This window comes from Sinocyclocheilus grahami, unplaced genomic scaffold (genome assembly GCF_001515645.1).
Source record: "Sinocyclocheilus grahami isolate Dianchi unplaced genomic scaffold, SAMN03320097.WGS_v1.1 scaffold759.1, whole genome shotgun sequence".
Taxonomy (NCBI): Eukaryota; Metazoa; Chordata; class Actinopteri; order Cypriniformes; family Cyprinidae; genus Sinocyclocheilus; species Sinocyclocheilus grahami.
Genome location: NW_015505938.1, coordinates 204177 through 223041, shown reverse-complemented (window position 1 = coordinate 223041; position 18865 = coordinate 204177). Strand labels below are relative to the sequence as shown.

Sequence of the window (18865 nt, the reverse complement as noted above, 5' to 3'; positions counted from 1 at the left end):
GTATCTGTTTGAAGAGATGCAGCAGCTTTTATGTTCAGGCAGACATTTTGTCCCCTTCGTCCATTACATACAGTTTTCATCGTAAGCCTTCACCTTTTACCAGAAGTGTTTTGCTAAAAAGCTTACAGACTGTGTACAGCTTGAACCACAAACTATATAAATTAGTAAAATCAACTTATCTGACAAAACCTGACTTAATTCATAATACCTCGTGGTTTCATATTGGATAAAGGTGGTCGTATGATTATTACCTTTTATATGATTTTTTTAAACCCAATAGCAGCAGGTCAGCTTATCGATTAGTCGTGTTGTGCTTTATTAGCACCCCGCGTTTTTCCACGCCACATTCCTTCATGGACCAGCAAACTTACTTCCTGCTTTACCTTAAACGACGGCGTCTTCAACCAATCATACGCGCGTAATGAAGCAGAGGGCGTTGCGATTGGCTGAGCGCGGCGAGGAGGGCGGGGCAAGCTGTGCTCGGCGCTTGTGCGTGTTGTTCGAGGGAAAGAGCTGCTGCTGGAGCGATTCGAGGCCTTGCATCTGCTTTCTATGAACGAAAAAGGAATAAACACGTTCTGTTTGGTAGTTTTTTTTCATGCAACAGGCAGAAACCGTTGGATAAAATCAAACGGAGGCCGAGGAGTGGTTAAATGGTTTGCATTATTGAAATCACATTAATTGCTTGTGTTACTGTACAAAGGCTGTTGGATTTGTAAACGTAGACGGTTGGTTATGGACAGGCCGCAGTTATTTGACCAGTGCTCCTGTGCATGCTTCATTGCATGAGTCAGGAGATAAATCTGACAGTCCAGATACTAATTTGAGCGTGTAGTGAATGAATGTGTTGGCAGATCATCAGTCTCTGCTGTTGCATGGATCTTAAGGGCCTTGCAGCATGGGTTGGCCTGGCGTGTGTTTGTCTGTGAATTTAGTCAGTTCAAGGACGGGCAGTAAGAGACACCCCATTTATGAGCTCACCTGTACGGTTCATTATTTAACCCAGAAAAAGAAAATATGCATTATCATTTTAAATGGCAAAAGTTTGTACATGTGCAAAAAAAATGCATCATGCATGCCTACAATAAGAAAGGATATAAAAAAAAATAATTTACAGTGACTAAAGGTTTATTGTGTCGAGATGGAAAAAGCACACAGAATGGCAAATGCTGTAGTTATATAAAATGTATATTTTTCAATTTGAGGCTACAGTACTTTACTGTTTTTGTGATATGTAGTATGCATCCTGGGCACAGTATGCAAGAACATTTGCCAAAGTGCAGTATACAGTATAACACACTGCGGGGAACCCCACAATGTATTGCAATTGAATCCTGTAGGAATGCATTGGAAGTAATTACGTTTTTATCTCTATTTGCACTTGTTAATTTGACAGCCCCTAGTAAAGGGAACTTTTTACTCAAAATTGAATTAAAAATGTAAACTAACTCTATTAATTTCCAAAAAATGTTGCTGGACGCAACATGTGATCATAGCCATAGCATAGCAAGTGTTTGTATTGTTGCATATTTCCTACTATTGTAGGAAAGGGACATAATACGTTTCCTACTGTTGTATAAAAAATATAAATCCCAGTAAGCATTATGTTAATATTCCATTTTCCAATGAGTTGGTCAACAGGTGATATACTACAGTTTTGCAGTAGATCCATGGATAGATAGTGTGTACTGACGTGTTTGTTTCTTGTTTTCTAGGTTTTGAACGATCACACTTGATTTTCATCATATGGGAAGAATGTAGAAGCGAGTCGTGAATACAATCAGCTTTTTTTTTATAAATTAGTTTTATTTTGGAGACGATGGCCTACACAAATTACAGCTCATTAAACCGAGCTCAGCTCACCTTTGAATATCTGCACACAAACTCGTAAGTACCCATTTTAGTGTGTTTATATGCGCGTGAACGTAAGTCGTGACATTCTTGCGTTGTGCCATGGTTTTTCCATAGTGGGGATTGGTAAAACCATTCCTATAAGAGAAATGTCATGAAACAGGCTACCATGAGGACTCTGGGAAGGATTCCTTTGGTATTTTTGAGATTGTGTGCTTGATTTTAAGCATTTAGATTATGCTGCTGTGTTCTCAAGCATGTGCACTTTCTACAGAGCAGCTTGCAGCAGCAATATGGCCAGAAGTCATTCATTGTCAATGAAAAATTTTTCAGCAAAGTGATGCACAGACTATCAATGGCAGTGCAGACAATGTATATGTTTTTGTGAACTGAACACCAAAGAACAACTGGGGAGGATGATGTTTTGGTTATACATTCCTATGCATTCATATGAATTATTCTTGTATAACAACTCGACCTTGACACTTACGTCTGCGTTTATCGGCCATAAACTACAAAAGTAACACAGTGCGATGGAAAAGGTCATTTTTTTGTTGTTGTTGTTGACCAATTATTTTATTGCCAACAGGACAACCCACGAGTTTCTTTTTGGAGCTTTAGCCGAACTCGTGGACAACTCAAGGTACCAACACAGTTTTTCCGTCAGTAATTATCAAGTATTACTGACATGCTAAATCATACTGTGGAATCATTAAAATGATTTGCACCACTGAAGTGAACATTCACTCCGTTTCTCGTCCACAGAGATGCAAATGCCACACGGATAGACATCTATACAGGTTGGATACAATAGTTTTAAGTTATAGAAATACATTTCAACACTAGCAAAAATATGTACTAGAAACAAAACGAATTGACCCCAATACATGTTCATATTCATTCGTTATGGCCAATCAGAGAAGAGACCGGATCTGAGAGGCGGGTTTATGCTGTGTTTCCTTGACGATGGCACTGGAATGGACCCCAGTGAGTAAAGCAAAGAAAACCGAACCCTTCATACTACAAAATGCATGCATTTCCATTCAACAGCATCTCATACACAACACAGTGATGACCGTAGAAATGTTTTAAATAGGCGAAGCCACACATGTCATCCAGTTCGGCAAATCAAGCAAACGATTCCCAGAGTCCACTCACATTGGCCAGTATGGAAATGGATTAAAGTCGTAAGTATTATTACACTTCTCCCATAAAACCAATAAACTGCCCGTGTCTTGATATTCAGGGGATTCTTTTTATACATAAACATCCTGGTCTCTTTTAGGGGTTCCATGCGTATTGGGAAGGACTTCATCCTTTTGACCAAAAAAGATGACAAATTAACGTGTTTGTTTTTGTCGCGAACATTTCATGAGGAAGAGGGTCTGGACGAGGTAAGACGTTGATTTCTGGCAATCACTCATTCTGAACGAAGAGCAGACCTCTGAGAGTTATTGGCCTGTTCTCGTAGGTGATTGTCCCGTTACCCAGTTGGGATGCGAAGACCCAACAGCCTCTGACTCAAGACACGGAGAAGTACGCTACTGAGACTGAACTCATCTTTAAGTATTCACCTTTTAAGAATGAAGAGCAGCTATTCCGCCAGTTCAAGAAGATCGAAGGACCCAGTGGTTTGTTTTTACAGCACTTTATCAAAAATATAATCTGTGGCTAATCTTATGAGTGAATGAATGCCTTTTATAGTCATTATACACACGTACAATGAAATTAGAATAGCTTCCCTGCAACATAATTTACATATATCATAGTGCACATACAACAAAACAATAAAGAGTTGAATTGCACTAAGACTTACATTCAACATAAGAAAATAAAGAGTTATATTGCACAATAAGAGTGTCTTGCATTCAGAGGCCGTTAAATCTTGAGTACTGTGTGTTTGTAGGTACGCTGGTTGTAGTTTATAACTTGAAGTTGATGGATAACCGAGAACCGGAGTTGGATGTGGAGACAGATCACCAGGACATTCTGATGGCTGGGATGCCGGTAGAGGGAGTGTGAGTTAACTCGCAAATTATCAGTTCTTCACCTTTCTGTTGATCTTAGCACCAACCGTAAGTAAGCACAATTAGGTGGTTTTCACACTGGGCTCACTTGCTGTGGTTCGAACCCGAGTGTGAATGCCCCCCCCCTCGCCCCCGCAGCATTGGTCTGGTTTCACACTCTCTTGATTCTATTGAACCCCGGTGCATTTGCTATCATCTTACGTCATCGCAAACGTGCACAATGTATGATAGAAAACAACGTGGGTCAATATATTGTGTTTTTTGATTCATTTGGTGCAATTATGCGCAGCAGAGTAAACAACATATGGGTTTACTGTATGTTCATCGCATGTAGATGACTATTTTGAGGAGACTGTGGATTACCACAAATTGCCGCTCTGATTGCAGATGCTACACACGAATACACTGCAGGCTCAATCTCGCTCAAATCCAAAGTAAATCAGCAACACTATCATCACTTATATGAGTTTTATTGAAGAAAATACATTGTAATCGGCTAAAATGCATGCGCAGGTTACTTTACTTCCTGAACAAGTGCGCACCTGAGTCCGAGTTGCTTTCATATTCACGTGAACCGCGCCACGGTTCGAGTGCAATAGTCTCGGGTTCAGTACCCGGGTGCGCACCAAACGTGATAGTGTGAAAGTGCCCTTAAAGCAATAATTCACACCAAATGAAAATCTGCTGAAAATGTACACACTCTCAGGCCATCCAAGATGTAGATGAGTTTGTTTCTTCATCAGATTTGGAGAAATGTAGCATTGCATCACTTGCTCAGCAATGGATCCTATGCAGTGAATGGGTGCCGTCAGAATGAGAGTCCAATGTAAGAAACTGTAGTCTGCCCCGACCCAGATTCCACTCCACAATAGATGTTTGAGTATACTCCATTCCCAAAATGCCTAATTATTATGGCGAAGAAGAAAGTCAACAGTTATGTTGTTTCTACATAATTTGGGATGATCACATCCTGAGCAAATGGTGACCAACTGGGAATGGGTGTGGGACACCGAGAATTTTATTAACATACAGGTCACAGCGGTTACAACAGGAGCAACTTCATTTACATCAAGGGTAGTAAACTGTAAGTGTATAAAAGGTTTGAGCTTAGGATGTTTCAGGGTTCATTTTGACTCCGTTGAACCCAAAGTAATACATGTACTTTGTCACTGCTATGCTGTAATAAACATCTTCAACGTTCTCATAATTTTTTCTTACACCAAAATTGCTTATCACAATAAACATCATAATATTCCACAAGTAATCCACACCACTCCAGTCCATCAGTTAACATCTTGAGAAGGGAAGGGCTGCGTGTTTGTAAGCTGTTTGGACTCTGACGGCACCCATTCACTGCAGAGGATCCACTGGTGTACAAGCGATGTAATGCTGCATTTCTCTAAATCTGTTCAGATGAAAAAACGTGCTTCTACATCACTACATGTTTAGCCCCGCCCACCGATTCACGAATGTAGTGAAGACAACAAGACGCTGTTCAGTGCCAAGCTATTGCCTTCCTTCTGATCCCAACATTAGGAAAGAGTGGATGAACTTTATTTTTAATGAAGTTCCAGATTGCATCAGTAAGAATTCGGGCCTCCAAGAGCAGAATTGTCATAAACCAACTGATGTTTCTCTTGAGCTGGCATAAGGCATGGGTTTTAAACATGTTAATGTAGTGTTGGATGTTTTTCGGTGATGCTGACACATACTTTTGTGTTGATAACAGGAAGCCAGAGAGGAGGTCGTTCCGTGCGTATGCTGCTGTCCTGTACATCGACCCCAGGATGAGGATCTTCATTCAGGGTCACAAAGTCAGAACCAAGAGATTGTCCTGTTGCTTATATAACCCTAGGTAAACATGAAAAAATAGCAGTTTCACAGTATATATATATATATCAAGGGGTTTTCACACCAAAATGACTTCTTTAAAAAAAAAAATAAAAAAAAGTTTACATGTTTTAAGTAGTTCTTGTAAACTTATGCATTATTTTCAACTTCTAGGATGTACAAATACACATCAACACGCTTTAAAACTCGTGCGGAGCAGGAGGTCAAGAAGGCAGATCACCTCTCGAAACTTGGTGAGTTTCACCTCAGTCCACATAAACATCTCAAAGTGGACTTGAATCGGACATTTAAGGGAAGTTGCTTATCTCTATCTGACCATATCTGCTTTTAACCTCTTCAGATACTGAACCACAAGTTTTGACAGAGGATGTAACTGCTCAGTTTCACACACACAGTGGGCATGTTTATAAATGCCTCTTTTAGCTCTTCCCTTGATAAAGACTGTAACAAAAGAAGAAATGTAAATGGTTTTAGACTGAATGCTTAGTGAGAGAATTAGATTTTGTGCTGTAAAATCAAATCACTTATGTCCCTTTTTTCTTTGTCTTTTCTTGTGCATATGTTTGACTTCCTCTCTAGCTGAGGAGAAGGCACGAGAGGCCGAGAGTAAAGCTCGTGCCTTGGAGTTAAAGCTTGGTGATGACTTATCCAAAGAAGCCCGAGTAAGACCTCACAGCCACCCCAACACACACTTCAGACCATAGATCATAGATCAAGGGTCTCAACTTTTCTGTGGAACACAAAAGCAAATGATTACAAGAACGTCCAATGAATAAGGACTGACCTGGGCTATCAACTTCAGTTCCCAAAAGCATAGTTCAAGGATTTGGTGTTTCCCGAATCCATAAACTACAGCTAGAAGCACAGTTTATGTTAGTAAGGACTAAAATAGGTCATGCACTTAAGCAAAATAAGCAAACATGTAATATAATCTATATCTTTCATTACATTCATATACATTTTTAATTCAATACCTTTTCGTTTAAGGGATTTCAAGTGCCATTTTTGAAGAGTGTGCATGTGTGTACATGCTCTGGGGATCCTCTGGAATATAAGGAATATGAAATATAAGGAAACCTGTGAAATAGGGCTGTCAAAATGGCTGAAAAACTAAATTTGAATTTTGTACTTAAATATGATCAAAATTCGAATTATATTCGAATTTAAAATGCATAATTTCAGTTAGGGTGAAGAAAAGCTTTTGGCTTCTCTTCTGAGGCCACAAGAGGGCGCATCGAGCAAAATATTACTAATGCATGTCTCTTCAAAGCATAAGATAACATGACTATCTGCGAAAAAAGTGCACAATGTTTAAAATAATGTTTATAAACCAATTATAATTAAGTTGCTTAAACAACTATAAACAAAACAGCATCATGTATGTATGCATAGTTTAATACAAAGGGCCGAAAGCCAATCACACACAGTACATTTTTCATTTAAAAACACGAGTTGCAGTGGAATGGGGAAAAACCGCCCCCATAAAGTCTCGAGATATGTTTTTTCAAAGTTGAACTTGCATTAATTTTACATGGCTTTCTAAACATTCAGCTCTTTTGTGCGAGGTGCGAGACGCGAGTGCAACGGTGATAGATGTCCCTCTAGAAAATTCCCGTTCAAATGCACTGTTCGTTATGTACAGCGGTAATCTCACATTAATTAGATCTCGAACTGAATTAGCGGAAGCTATCACTCCAGCACCTGCTTAATGTCATTACCAACAGCTCTAACCAATGCGCTTTGAATGTCGCACATGCGGCAAAGTTCCTACATTTTCAGGAAACATTTGTGAAACATTCAGGAAACGCATCCCAGAACATTCTAACATCAGCATAGCAACATACTTGCAACAAAAACATTCCGATTACCTTGGAAACAGCATAGCCTTGGCAACCACCCACATCACCTTTGCATTACGATGTTGAGTTTTGAACAGAACTACTCACATTTTCTTCTTGAGTTTTATTTATCAATTAATTTATTAAATGTCAATTTAGATGTGCTTGTTGGATGTGCAGGTTTTCATAAATGTGTTTTATTTTCTGTCGCTGATTTCAGGCCGCGCTGAGGAAGGCACAAGATTCGGCTGTGGCGTTACGTGCCGAAGCTACAAGAAAACAAGCCATCCATGCATCCAAACAAAAGTAATCCGCACCCACAAACACACTATGACTTCTTAAAAAAATGCCTTTTAAAATTTGACTTTAGTCTACTGCAGGGGTGGCGAACTCCGGTCCTGGAGAGCCGCAGCCCTGCAGAGTTCAGCTCCAACCCTAATTAAAACTCACCTGCCTGTAGCTTCCTAGTAACCGTTCAGACCTTGATTAGCTTGTTCAGGTGTGTTTGATTAGGGTTGAAGCAAAACTCTGCAGGGCTGCGGCTCTCCAGGACCGACGTTCGCCACCCCTGGTCTACTGCATAAACACCTTTATATTAGGGATGCACCGATATGAAAATTTTGGCCGATACCGATAACCGATTATTCTTTATTTTTGAAAGCCGATAACCGATATGTTGGCAGATAAATCTATATCCAAATTGTTATATACTTTTTGAGAGCCTGATTACAAAAAAGGTCTCATCATTAAAAGCCACATCCCAAACACTTCAACATAAGCAGCCTAGTTTGAACGGTGTACGTTTTAAAAATATTTTTACTCTCCCATTACCAAATTTAGTCATAAAAAAGTCTTACAAATAAATAAAATAATGCATAAATAATGCAAACAAGTCACTGGACATCATTACACGTGTAAAGAATCAAAATGAATGCGCCACAGATCAATAAAACGGAATAGCCTCTGCACGGACAATAATTAAATGATTTTAATTACTAAACCATACTGTTGATGAAAATAATAAGAGAAAAATACAAGTGGTTGTTGTTATTAATAATATATCAATGATTTTGAAAAAGTAACAAATTAATACCACTGTTTTAAATAGCAGCCGTTGAGCTGCACGTGCTGAAGCTAAACAGCTGAATGAACACGGTAAACTGAAGCGTTTTGCTGGCAGCTTATTTAACTCAAGGAAATGCATCCTGAGATTAATATTAATACAACATAAACATAATATTACAACTTATATATGAAATGACAAATGACGCAGTTATTGCATGCTATAGTCAGAATGTGTGATCCTGTTGTGGATGCGCTCTTCCCATAACAACGCGCTGAAACACAACAACTAAACCCATAGAATTCACAACGTTTTATTATAATAATGTTCTCATTAGAATGTTATATACACGACATTCCCAATCATAGTTATTAATGTTGTGCACTGCTGTTTGAGCTGCGTGCGCTGAGCTAAAGACGATCACCGGTAAACTGAAGCGCTCTTTTAACTTAACCAAACGCATTCTATATGAGATAAATCAGATATACATCAAATAAACACAATATTACAACGTACAATTGCACAAAAGGCTGCAAACGAACAGCGCGCATCTGAAGTGTCTCTGAAGGAAATAATGCATTATTTATCGGCTTTAAGATATCGGCCAAATTTTCTTATCAGGCCGATACCGATAACAGAAAAAAATGAGCTCTTCACAAGATGTACAAATATAATTTCTTAATGTTTTCAATCTTCCTTCCTGTAGATAAGTGTTTGAAGTGGCGGACGCTGCCGTTTCAGATGGATGCCGTGGACAAACGCTACCCAGACAGCTGGGTGTGTCTCATGAACCCAGACGGAACCCAGGACAGGTTGGGAAATTAGATGCCAGAAGCAGTCTAGCAGTTCAAGACTTTAAAAAAAAAATTTTTTTTAACTTATTCCTTTGTTTGTTATTGATCTGTTCTGGTAGGTGTGATGCGGCTGAGCAGAAGCAGAATTTGCCCATTGGCGTTTTGAAAAAGGACATCAAGTCATCAGACGACAAACAGAAAGATCTGTCTGAGAAAATCCGTCAGCAGCAAGAAAAACTGGAGTCCATGCAGGTGTCCATCATCTCAGTTCTCTTCCGAGCCTTTCTGTGTTCATTTTGTGTAAATTAATGTTTCGTTTTTCCTCATTCAGAAAAGCACAACAATAAAATCAGCAGCAGATATAAAACGGCTCCCTCTAGATGTCAGTACAAAACCTGCAGAAGAGCGCACGCCTCAGGTACAGTGTCTGCATCTGGATAAATCTCACAAAAATTAACTAGGTTATATTTTTTCCTCAAAATCAAGAGGAAAAATCTGAATTATTTGTATCGCATTTAAAGGGATAGTTGAATGACAATTCTGTAGTTTACTCACCCTCATGTCGTTCCAAACTTATAAGACTTTGTTTAATTTTTAAACAAATTAAGCACATTTTCTGGCCAAATTCTCAGTGCCATAATGCATCTGGACTTGTAAACTTTTCATAATACTGATTTCTTTTTAAACCATGACGTATAAATACTTAATTTATATAATATATATTTTGTTCACATTACAGTATGATAATTAGAGGGGACAATATGCTTCTTTAATGAAGATAATGGTTCTAAAAGTAGGCTTATTTTTCTTAATGCAAACTATATTTTCTCAGAATTTGGTTATCAATTTCTTTTTTTTCTTTTTTTTTTTGAAGAAGGTAAATGTGACCTAGACATGTTTTTGACAGGTTTCATGCTATGCATTGTTTTATTTTATTATATTAAAATAAATTAACCTAATTATCTTCCCTAATAGCCGACCCGCTCATCTCAGCGAGCAGCGCTCCGCCCACGATCCCCACCTCTCCCCGCAGTGGTCAGAAAAGCTGTCAGTCAGCCACAGATAGCAAAAACTCCTCCCCCTAAAGCAACGCCTCCTTCACGACCAACCCGGACCCCACCAGCTCCTCCCCCTCCATCCAAAGCGAAATCATCACCAGCTCCTGCAACGAAGGCAACAAAATCCGCTGCCAAACCTGTAGCCCTGCCCCCACCGCCGCCCACAAAGACACCAGCTCGCAGAAGCGCCACGCAGAGCCGCGCTACTCCAGTAAGTAGTCTTATATACTCAAATATATGTGAGCCTGCAGCACAAAAGCAGTGTTAAGTCGCTGGGGGATATTTGTAGCAATAGCCAAAAATACATTGTATGGGTCAAAATTATAGATTTTTCTTTTATGCCAAAAATCATTAGGATATTAAGTAAAGATCATGTTCCATAAATATATTTTGTAAATTTCCTACTGTAAATATATTAAAACTAAATTTTGTATTAGTAATATGCATTGCTAAGAACTTCATTTGGACAACTTTAAAGATGATTTTCTCAATATTTAGATTCCAGATTTTCAAATAGTTGTATCTCGGCCAAATATTGTCCTATCATAACAAACCATACATCAATGGAAAGCTTATTTATTTTTGAAAAATTGACACTTATGACTAGTTTTGTGGTCCAGGGTCACATATGGTGCTTTCACGCTGATCGTGTTTGTGCACACAAAATATCACAACAAACTGATATGTGGTTTTTCTGTTAGCCGCCATCCGCCAAGACTTCTAGCAAACAAACTCCAACCAACAAGAAAGGAAACATAAAGAAAGGTAGAGTCCAGGAAGAGGAGGATGCAGAGGAAGTAGAAAGTGAAGAGGAGGAAGAGGAAGAAGAAGAAGAGGAGGAGGAGGAGGAGGAGGAAGAAGACAGTGCATCAGACGAGGATGAACCTCAACCCAAAAAATCAAAGATGGTGGCGTCTGTTCAGACTCAAGGGAAAGCTGCAGTGGGAAAAAAAACGCCAGCAGCAGCTGTTAAACAGGCCAACGCCGAGGTAACATTCACACCTCGTTACCAGAGTGAAACTGCGATTAATACACACTTAAAGGAAGTTCAGCCAAAAATGACCTGAAATTGTATTATATGAGTTTGTTTCTTCATGAGAACAGATTTGGAGAAATGTAGCATTACATCACATGCTCACTAGTGGATGCTCTGCAGTGAATGGGTGCCGTCAGAATGAGAGCCAAACAGCTGATAAAAACATCACAATAATCCACAAGTAATCCACACCACTCCAGTCCATCAGTTAACATCTTGTGAAGAGAAAAGCTGCGTGTTTGTAAGAAACAAATCCATCATTTAGATGTTTGATTGACGCCTTAATGATGGATTTGTTTCTTACAAACACACAGCTTTTGGCTTCACAAGATGTTAACTGTTGGACTGGAGCGGTGTGGATTACTTGTGGATTATTGTGATGTTTTTATCAGCTGTTTGGCTCTCATTCTGACGGCACCCATTCACTGCAGAGCATCCACTGGTGAGCAAGTGATAATGCAATGCTACATTTCTCCAAATCTGTTCCCATTAACAATAAAACTCATCATATCTTGTATGGTCTGAGGGTGAGTGCATATTCAGCAAATTTTCATTTTTGGGTGAATTATTCCTCTTAAGCAGTTTTAATTGATTTTAATTTCTCTTGTCAGGTTATCACAAATAGCACTAATGAAGATCTGAAGAAAGATGCAACAAAAAATGCACAGAAAGGTAAAATATGTATATTGTTTCACATTATAAAGGGATGTGTCCCATCGTGGCGTATAATTTATAGATCTAACAAACTGTGTTGTAGATAAAGGAATTCAGGTGGAGGCGAAGGTGAACGGCGAGTGGTTCACTGGACGCGTAACCGCAGTAGAGACAGGAAAGGAGAGCGTACGCTGGAAGGTCAAGTTCGACTATGTTCCCATGAACACCCCAAGAGACCGCTGGTACATGCACAAACACACACATATAAACAGATCTGTCGCTACTGCTGTTTCATTGCGACTTTAAAATGTTTTGTAATTTGTTTGTTTTCAGGGTGTTTAAGGGCAGCGATGACGTCCGTCTTATGCGTCCCGCCTCTCCAGAGTCCCGAAGTCCAGACACCAATCAGGGTCCAGCACGGTCTGTAACTCCGCCCACCGCTGCGGAGCCTGACACGACTCAGAGCGGGCCGAGCAGAGAGACCACAGAAGGCCTTGTGACCATGATGAGGTGTGTTTGTGGTCTCTTCTGCTGATAATAATATGTGCATTTTGTGTGTATTTGAACCTTCCATGTTTGTTTGGCACAGGACGTTGATACGGTATTTCTTCCCTCCGGATTTCCGAATCCCTAAAGATTCTGTGAACACTATGAGTGCTGAGGACCTTGTGGCCTTTCCCATCGTGAGTACAGACCATCGTTGCTGCTACACAGAATCCTTCAGAGATATTTATATCAAACCTAAATAGTTTGGGTGCTTGCACGTATTAATTGAGTGTCTCATGAATTGCAGAAAGAGTATTTCCAGCAGTATGAGGCCGGCCTGCAGAGTTTGTGTAACTCTTACCAAACTCGGGCGGAGTCACGGGCACGAGCCGTGGAGGAGAAGAGCAGCGGGGCAGAAGCCAAACTCCGGGAATCTGAGGAGAAACTCCGCAAACTCAGAACCAACATCGTCGCTCTTCTGCAGAAAGTCCAGGAGGTCTGAAACACACACACACACACACTCACTTTACTGCATTTACACGCATAACAACACTCCTGTATAAATCAGTTTTGCTATTTGTTTTGATTTTGTGTCAAGGAGAATTAATGAGTTTAAATTAGTGCTGTCAAATGATTAATCCCAGTTAATCGCATCCAAGATTTTGTTTACATATGTACTGTGTATATTTATGATGTACATATAAATACACACACATGCATGTTTATATTTATGAAAAATATTAATATTTATATATAATATAAATTGTATTTGAATGTAAATATTTGTAAACTATATACATGTATGTTTGTGTATTTATATATACATAATAAATATACACAGTACACACATATATTTTGTGAACAAAAACTTTTGTTTTGGATGCGGTTAATCACGCATTTTGAAAGAATTTTTATTGTTTGACAGCACTAGTTTAAATGACTGTTTAGAATTATCAACGGAACAAGAATGTTTTTCTTTTTCTTTTTTTGGCAATTTCACATGGATTTGTTCATGTTTATTTTGTTCCACAGGACATTGAGATCAGCAATGACGATGAGCTGGATGCCTACATTGAGGATTTGGTCACAAAGGGAGAGTGAAATACTGCATCTCCTCTGTTTTACCTTCATTTTCACTCTCTACATGTGTTTCGTGCATTCTAAGCGTTCTGACGGTCGACTGGCGATTGCTGGTCGGATGCCACATCTCCATCCCTGTACTGTAACAATGCAGCAAGAGCTTCATTGCCAACTTCAACGCAATTTTTGGTTCAAAACACCACTCAGGCCATCAACTCAGCCTTGGAGCAGATTGAACTTGTGGGCCGCAGGTGATGAGAGATTCAAAGGGGTTCATAGAACCTGCAGTTTGAAATCTTTGTTTGGTTTTACTCTACATGAAGGTTTTGAGTTCGTGTTGGCTGTGTTTTAAGGTCTCAGTGTTGTAAAACTTCATTGTCAACCCGATTTCATGGACGAGTCCGCAGCTGTTCTCACAGCTCGCATTGATTCCTTTCCAATCAGTTTGACATTATGAGTTTGAAAATGGGCTTTAACTAGCTGCTATGTTATCCGAATTCTCAAGTTTTGAGTTACTTCCCATTTAATTTTCCATGTACGTGGTTGTGATATTCAGTTTGTTTTTTTTAATAAACACTGATCTGATGCTGTTAACCTCTTCAGTTACAGTATTTAGTCTTCATCTTTATATCTGAAAATATTTTTAAAAAAGTTTTATTAAAACAGTCCAATAAAGTTTAGGATGTACATGTGGTCTTATGATTCTGTTTGTCTGTGGGGGGGGGGGGGGGCTTCCAATTATGGTCTTCACTTGTACATTCATTTTTTTTTTTTTTATTCAATTGATGAATGCATTCAACAATTCACTGAACTGAAAAAAATAGCCTATATTAAATATACAGACTTTAAGTTGTAAATGTAATTTGCATAGCCGCTAGTACAGTGTAAATATATTTAATTGGAATGTTGAAATTGAATGTAATGACATCTATTTGATATATACCATATCTTTATAAAAGGTATGGAGAAAAGATGTCCTTTTACATTTGTAAACATTCACAGAGGTCAATTATTAACCGAAATTCATCGTTCTTAATTTGAAAAATTTATTTATAAATGATAGATCCCATGAGTTTTTTTTTTTTTTTTTTTGATTGATTCAGTCGGTGTGGAAGAACTTGACTGGTCTGCACAAAGCAAAGTGCTAATCCCAGCTGAACACATCTGGTGTGACTTTAAATGTAGACCTTGAGCCAAAAACTCCTCACCAAACACCTGTGACTTGTACATATGTGTACAGTCATTTTAGACACTTCCAAAACTGGAAATACCATTTTTAAATATATTAATTATGTTGCCACAGTTTTGGAAGTGCCTTTTTCTCTTCTAAAGAAGGGGGTGTCCCAATACTTTTGTCCATATGTATGTGCAAGTCACAGGTGTTTGGTGATGTGTCCCAATACTTTGGGCAATATAGTGTATGTTTGGTGCGGTAGGGGGCCCAACCTCATATTCTTTCATAGGGCCCAAAATTGCTAGCGGCGCCCCTGGATATGAGTAACAATAAAACATTACGGAAGAGGTTACCCACAGCTTAATTAGAAGGGAAAATATTAGAAAGGATCCTTGTGACATTTTGGGCGAATTACTTATTAAATGAATCATCAAAAATTGTGGTTGATGAAATTTTATTAACAATAAAATTAACAATTAATTGTTAAAATACATTGTTTTCCTTTCATATTCCTTTTATATGTGAAGTTACCCTTTATTTTGTAGCTAATTTGCTGGGAGTGGTGGGTTTGGTTAAAAGCAACCCGAAATTGAATGTATTATTTAGCAAAAATCCTGACCTTTGTTGTTGGTTTCTGCACACAGCTGTGCGTTCATGAGACTGTTAGCTCAGCAGTTCTCACGCCGGCTCACCCAGAAAAAGCATGCTTTGTGAGAAATCAAGAATAATGAAAACGAGACACTTCGTGATGGACGTGTGCCATCAGGGCAACGGCCAAGGTCAAGATTTTTGTTAAAACATTACATTTCGGTTTTCGGTTCATATAGAGATTGTACGTGTGTATGACCAACCATATAAAATAGGGTGAGCATGATTTGACCAAGTACAGCATGTTCCTGGATCTACATCCTTGTCAGAATTGAGCGATAACTTTTCAGGAAATATCAGTTTTAGGCTTACAATCAGGGTTAGGTGCTTCTACACCCTGGTTAATCAGCTATCATTTCCCTCTGATTTTAGGAATGAATTATGGGTGAGGTTAGGTTTAGGGGTAGGGATTGGGTTAAGTCTGTATTTTTGGACAGTAATGTTGATCCAGGATCAATAAAAGATGTTGATGTCTTACTTGAGCAAAATCACGGGCGACCATAAAATAGGTCATTAAAAAATTGACCTGCAGACTTCAATCAGACATTCTTCAAAAATCCTGATAAGAATCTTGTCATATAACTGAAGAGAACATGTATTGTGAAAAGACGTGAAATTTGGCATTTTATGTTGTTAGCTGCTCTGTTGTAATGGCTTGGATCATTTCAGCATTTCAGCAGATAGTTGGAGAGTCCTGGATGCTCATGTTTCTGATGCTCTCTGCGATGCTGAGGATTCTCTCTCCTCCCTTTCTGGGTTTCATATGATCATAGTCAACCCTGTTTTAAAAGACAGACACAAAGGCATTAGGTACGGTATGCAAAACTCAGGTTATTAAATTATTAATAATAAAAGAAATGTTTAACAGATTGGTTAATGTGGTAAAATGTGTGATGCTAGGATTGTCATACAGTGGAGTTAAAAATTCTGAGACTAATTGTAAAAAATGGGGGCATTTTTATGAGCAGATTTTTACCCTCTTTGAATGCACATTAGGCTACACTCTAAAAAATGCTGGGTTAAATACAACCCAGTGCTGGGTAAAATAGGGACAAACCCAGCAATTGGGCTGTTTTGACCCAGCGGTTTGGTTAAATGTTTAACCTTTTGGGTAGTAACCCAACCGCTGGGTCAAAACAGCCGAAATGCTGGGTTTGTCCCTATTTTACCCAGCACTGGGTTGTATTTAACCCAGCATTTTTTTAGAGTGTAACTTCTTATCTGTCTAATTATTACATATAATGTTTGTTAACTTTGAAGGAAATGTATCAACCATTTTAGACTGTAATTTAGTACTACACTGACAAAAGTTTTACATTACAATATTATTAACAGGTGTCTGTATGCATTTGAACATTTTATTATATTCAATGACACAGTTACGCAGAACACCTAAAGGGACGTGGTGAGGGTAAAAACTAAATTAGATGGGAGGAAAATGTATATTGCAATGCTTTTGTGTTCGTTTGGGAAAAATTGGCGTTCGCTCGCCAAACTTTTGTTGTGGGGAAAAAAACTATAATCAAGTGCTCATGAGGGCGCAACGTTTCTTAGAGAAAAACAATAGGCTACTTCTTCCCCTCCAGTCTCATATTTCCCATTACCATGTCCCCTGCGTACAACTAGACCCAGAAATAAACCTTGTCTTTCTTCTCTTGAATACTTTGCTCCACACGGAGCTCCAGACCGCCGCGCGTAACGCCGGACTGCCCCAGATGTACAGCGCGGGCGTGCTGAGCGCGTTAAACCGTGCCATGATCGCGAAAAGATTCGTGGCTTCATTTTTGAACTTCAGTCCGTTCTTAGTGACATATTTCACCGAGATGTTCACAAAAGACGGAGCCCACAAGATGAGAAAACAAATGACCACAAAAACGATAATGCGTAACGATTCTTTCTTGCTGTCCTTGTCGCTGCCGGGTGCTTCTCGGCCGAGCTGATACCTCGTGATCATGTACAGTTTGATGGTCATTAAAACTTTGACGGCCACGATCACCTGCAGGACTATGACCCCAAAAGCGTTCATTTGAGCGGCGAATGCAACTGGCACGACGCTTTGAACAGTTAGAATTGAATATGTGTAAATCCAACAGAGCGCGCAGACGCCAATCACAACCCTGCGCGTGATGCACCGCTTGTAGAAGAAGGGGTGACACACTGCCAGGTATCTATCAAACTGTGCAAACACAAATGTCAACACGTTCACTCCTAGAAATGATGGTAAAATGTAATAAGTGCCGTTCCGGGACGGATAGCCCTCCTGGACGTCAAACAGGCCGAGGTAGAAGACAGAGCAGCCGGTTAAAGTGTCACTGATGCTGGTGTTTAACATGAAGATGAAGCGGTTTTGGCAGCGCAGGGCTCTGGTGCTCATGATACCGATGACTACTGACCCTGCCAGCTGAGACGAACCTGTGGCAAACAGGATATGAAAAAGAAATATCAAATAATCTTCAGGACGCGAAAAGTCAACCGAGAGTGGAACGGTTAGGTTAAAGGTGAGCATTGTAATGTGCCTTCAGTAGAGAGAGGACACTGGTGCTGGTTAAAGGGTGTTTAAGTAGATACGGCTCAGTCCCATAAGAATGCAATTTGACATTGATGAATTGCTCAGATAATGTCAAATGGGAATAGTTTGCACAGGAGATTTTTATTTGCATGCGTGCTGTTTTTGATGCATCTGTAGGCCTACATCTTTTTTTGCAACGCGAAAAACTGCCAGAGTCATCACAGAGATGTCTATTTGACGTCTGCATTTACATCTGCAAGACATATTTTTTAGAGTTTGCTCACCTGCGATACGTCTACATAGGACGTTTCCAATCAGATGTCAAATAGACATTTAGAAGATGTCTTTAAGATGTTTATGATGTAAAACTGACATCTTGAAGATGCCTATCAGATGTTTGTATACACAGCAGATGCTTTCCAGATGAAGCGATATTTAACAGACGTCTTGCAGACGTACATGTGCTATCTGGGGCTATATGTAAATAAATGGAAGAGAGTGCAGTAAATAAAACAATTTGCGCTACAAATCATTGTGTATAATTATGACAAATCATTAAAATAATATAACAAGAAATGTCAGTGTGCAACTTAACAAGCCATTTTTACAGCTAAAAGTAACTGGAAGCGATTACACCGGAAGTCTGTTCGATGTCTGCATTTACATCTGCAAGACATATTATTTGTGTTTGCTCATCTGCAATACGTCTATAGGACGTTTCCTATCAGATGTCAAATAGATGTTTAGAAGATGTCTTTAAGATGTTTATGATGTAAAACGGACATCTTAAAGACGT

At 39.2% G+C, this 18865-nt stretch overlaps 2 protein-coding genes across 2 annotated transcripts; one reads left to right on the top strand and one right to left on the bottom strand.

Moving 5' to 3' along the window:
- Positions 1-487: 487 nt before the first annotated feature.
- LOC107561132 (MORC family CW-type zinc finger protein 2A-like) lies at positions 488-14364 on the top strand. Its single transcript, XM_016245499.1, has 25 exons — positions 488-656; positions 1716-1887; positions 2441-2494; positions 2617-2651; positions 2770-2838; positions 2948-3038; positions 3137-3245; positions 3323-3482; positions 3758-3869; positions 5608-5733; positions 5883-5962; positions 6309-6391; positions 7788-7873; positions 7988-7991; positions 9291-9442; positions 9544-9676; positions 9756-9842; positions 10400-10693; positions 11184-11471; positions 12130-12190; positions 12276-12414; positions 12506-12682; positions 12762-12855; positions 12966-13154; positions 13691-14364. The coding sequence occupies exons 2-25, from the start codon at positions 1820-1822 to the stop codon at positions 13757-13759; spliced, it is 2760 nt and encodes a 919-aa protein (XP_016100985.1). The 5' UTR covers positions 488-656; positions 1716-1819; the 3' UTR covers positions 13760-14364.
- Positions 14365-16233: 1869 nt separating this feature from the next.
- LOC107561131 (cysteinyl leukotriene receptor 2-like) lies at positions 16234-18066 on the bottom strand. The gene is made up of 2 exons (XM_016245498.1): positions 17201-18066; positions 16234-16339 (listed from the first exon to the last, which is right to left on the bottom strand). Exons 1-2 carry the CDS (start codon positions 18064-18066, stop codon positions 16234-16236), a joined length of 972 nt encoding a protein of 323 aa, XP_016100984.1.
- Between the last annotated feature and the right edge of the window lie 799 nt (positions 18067-18865).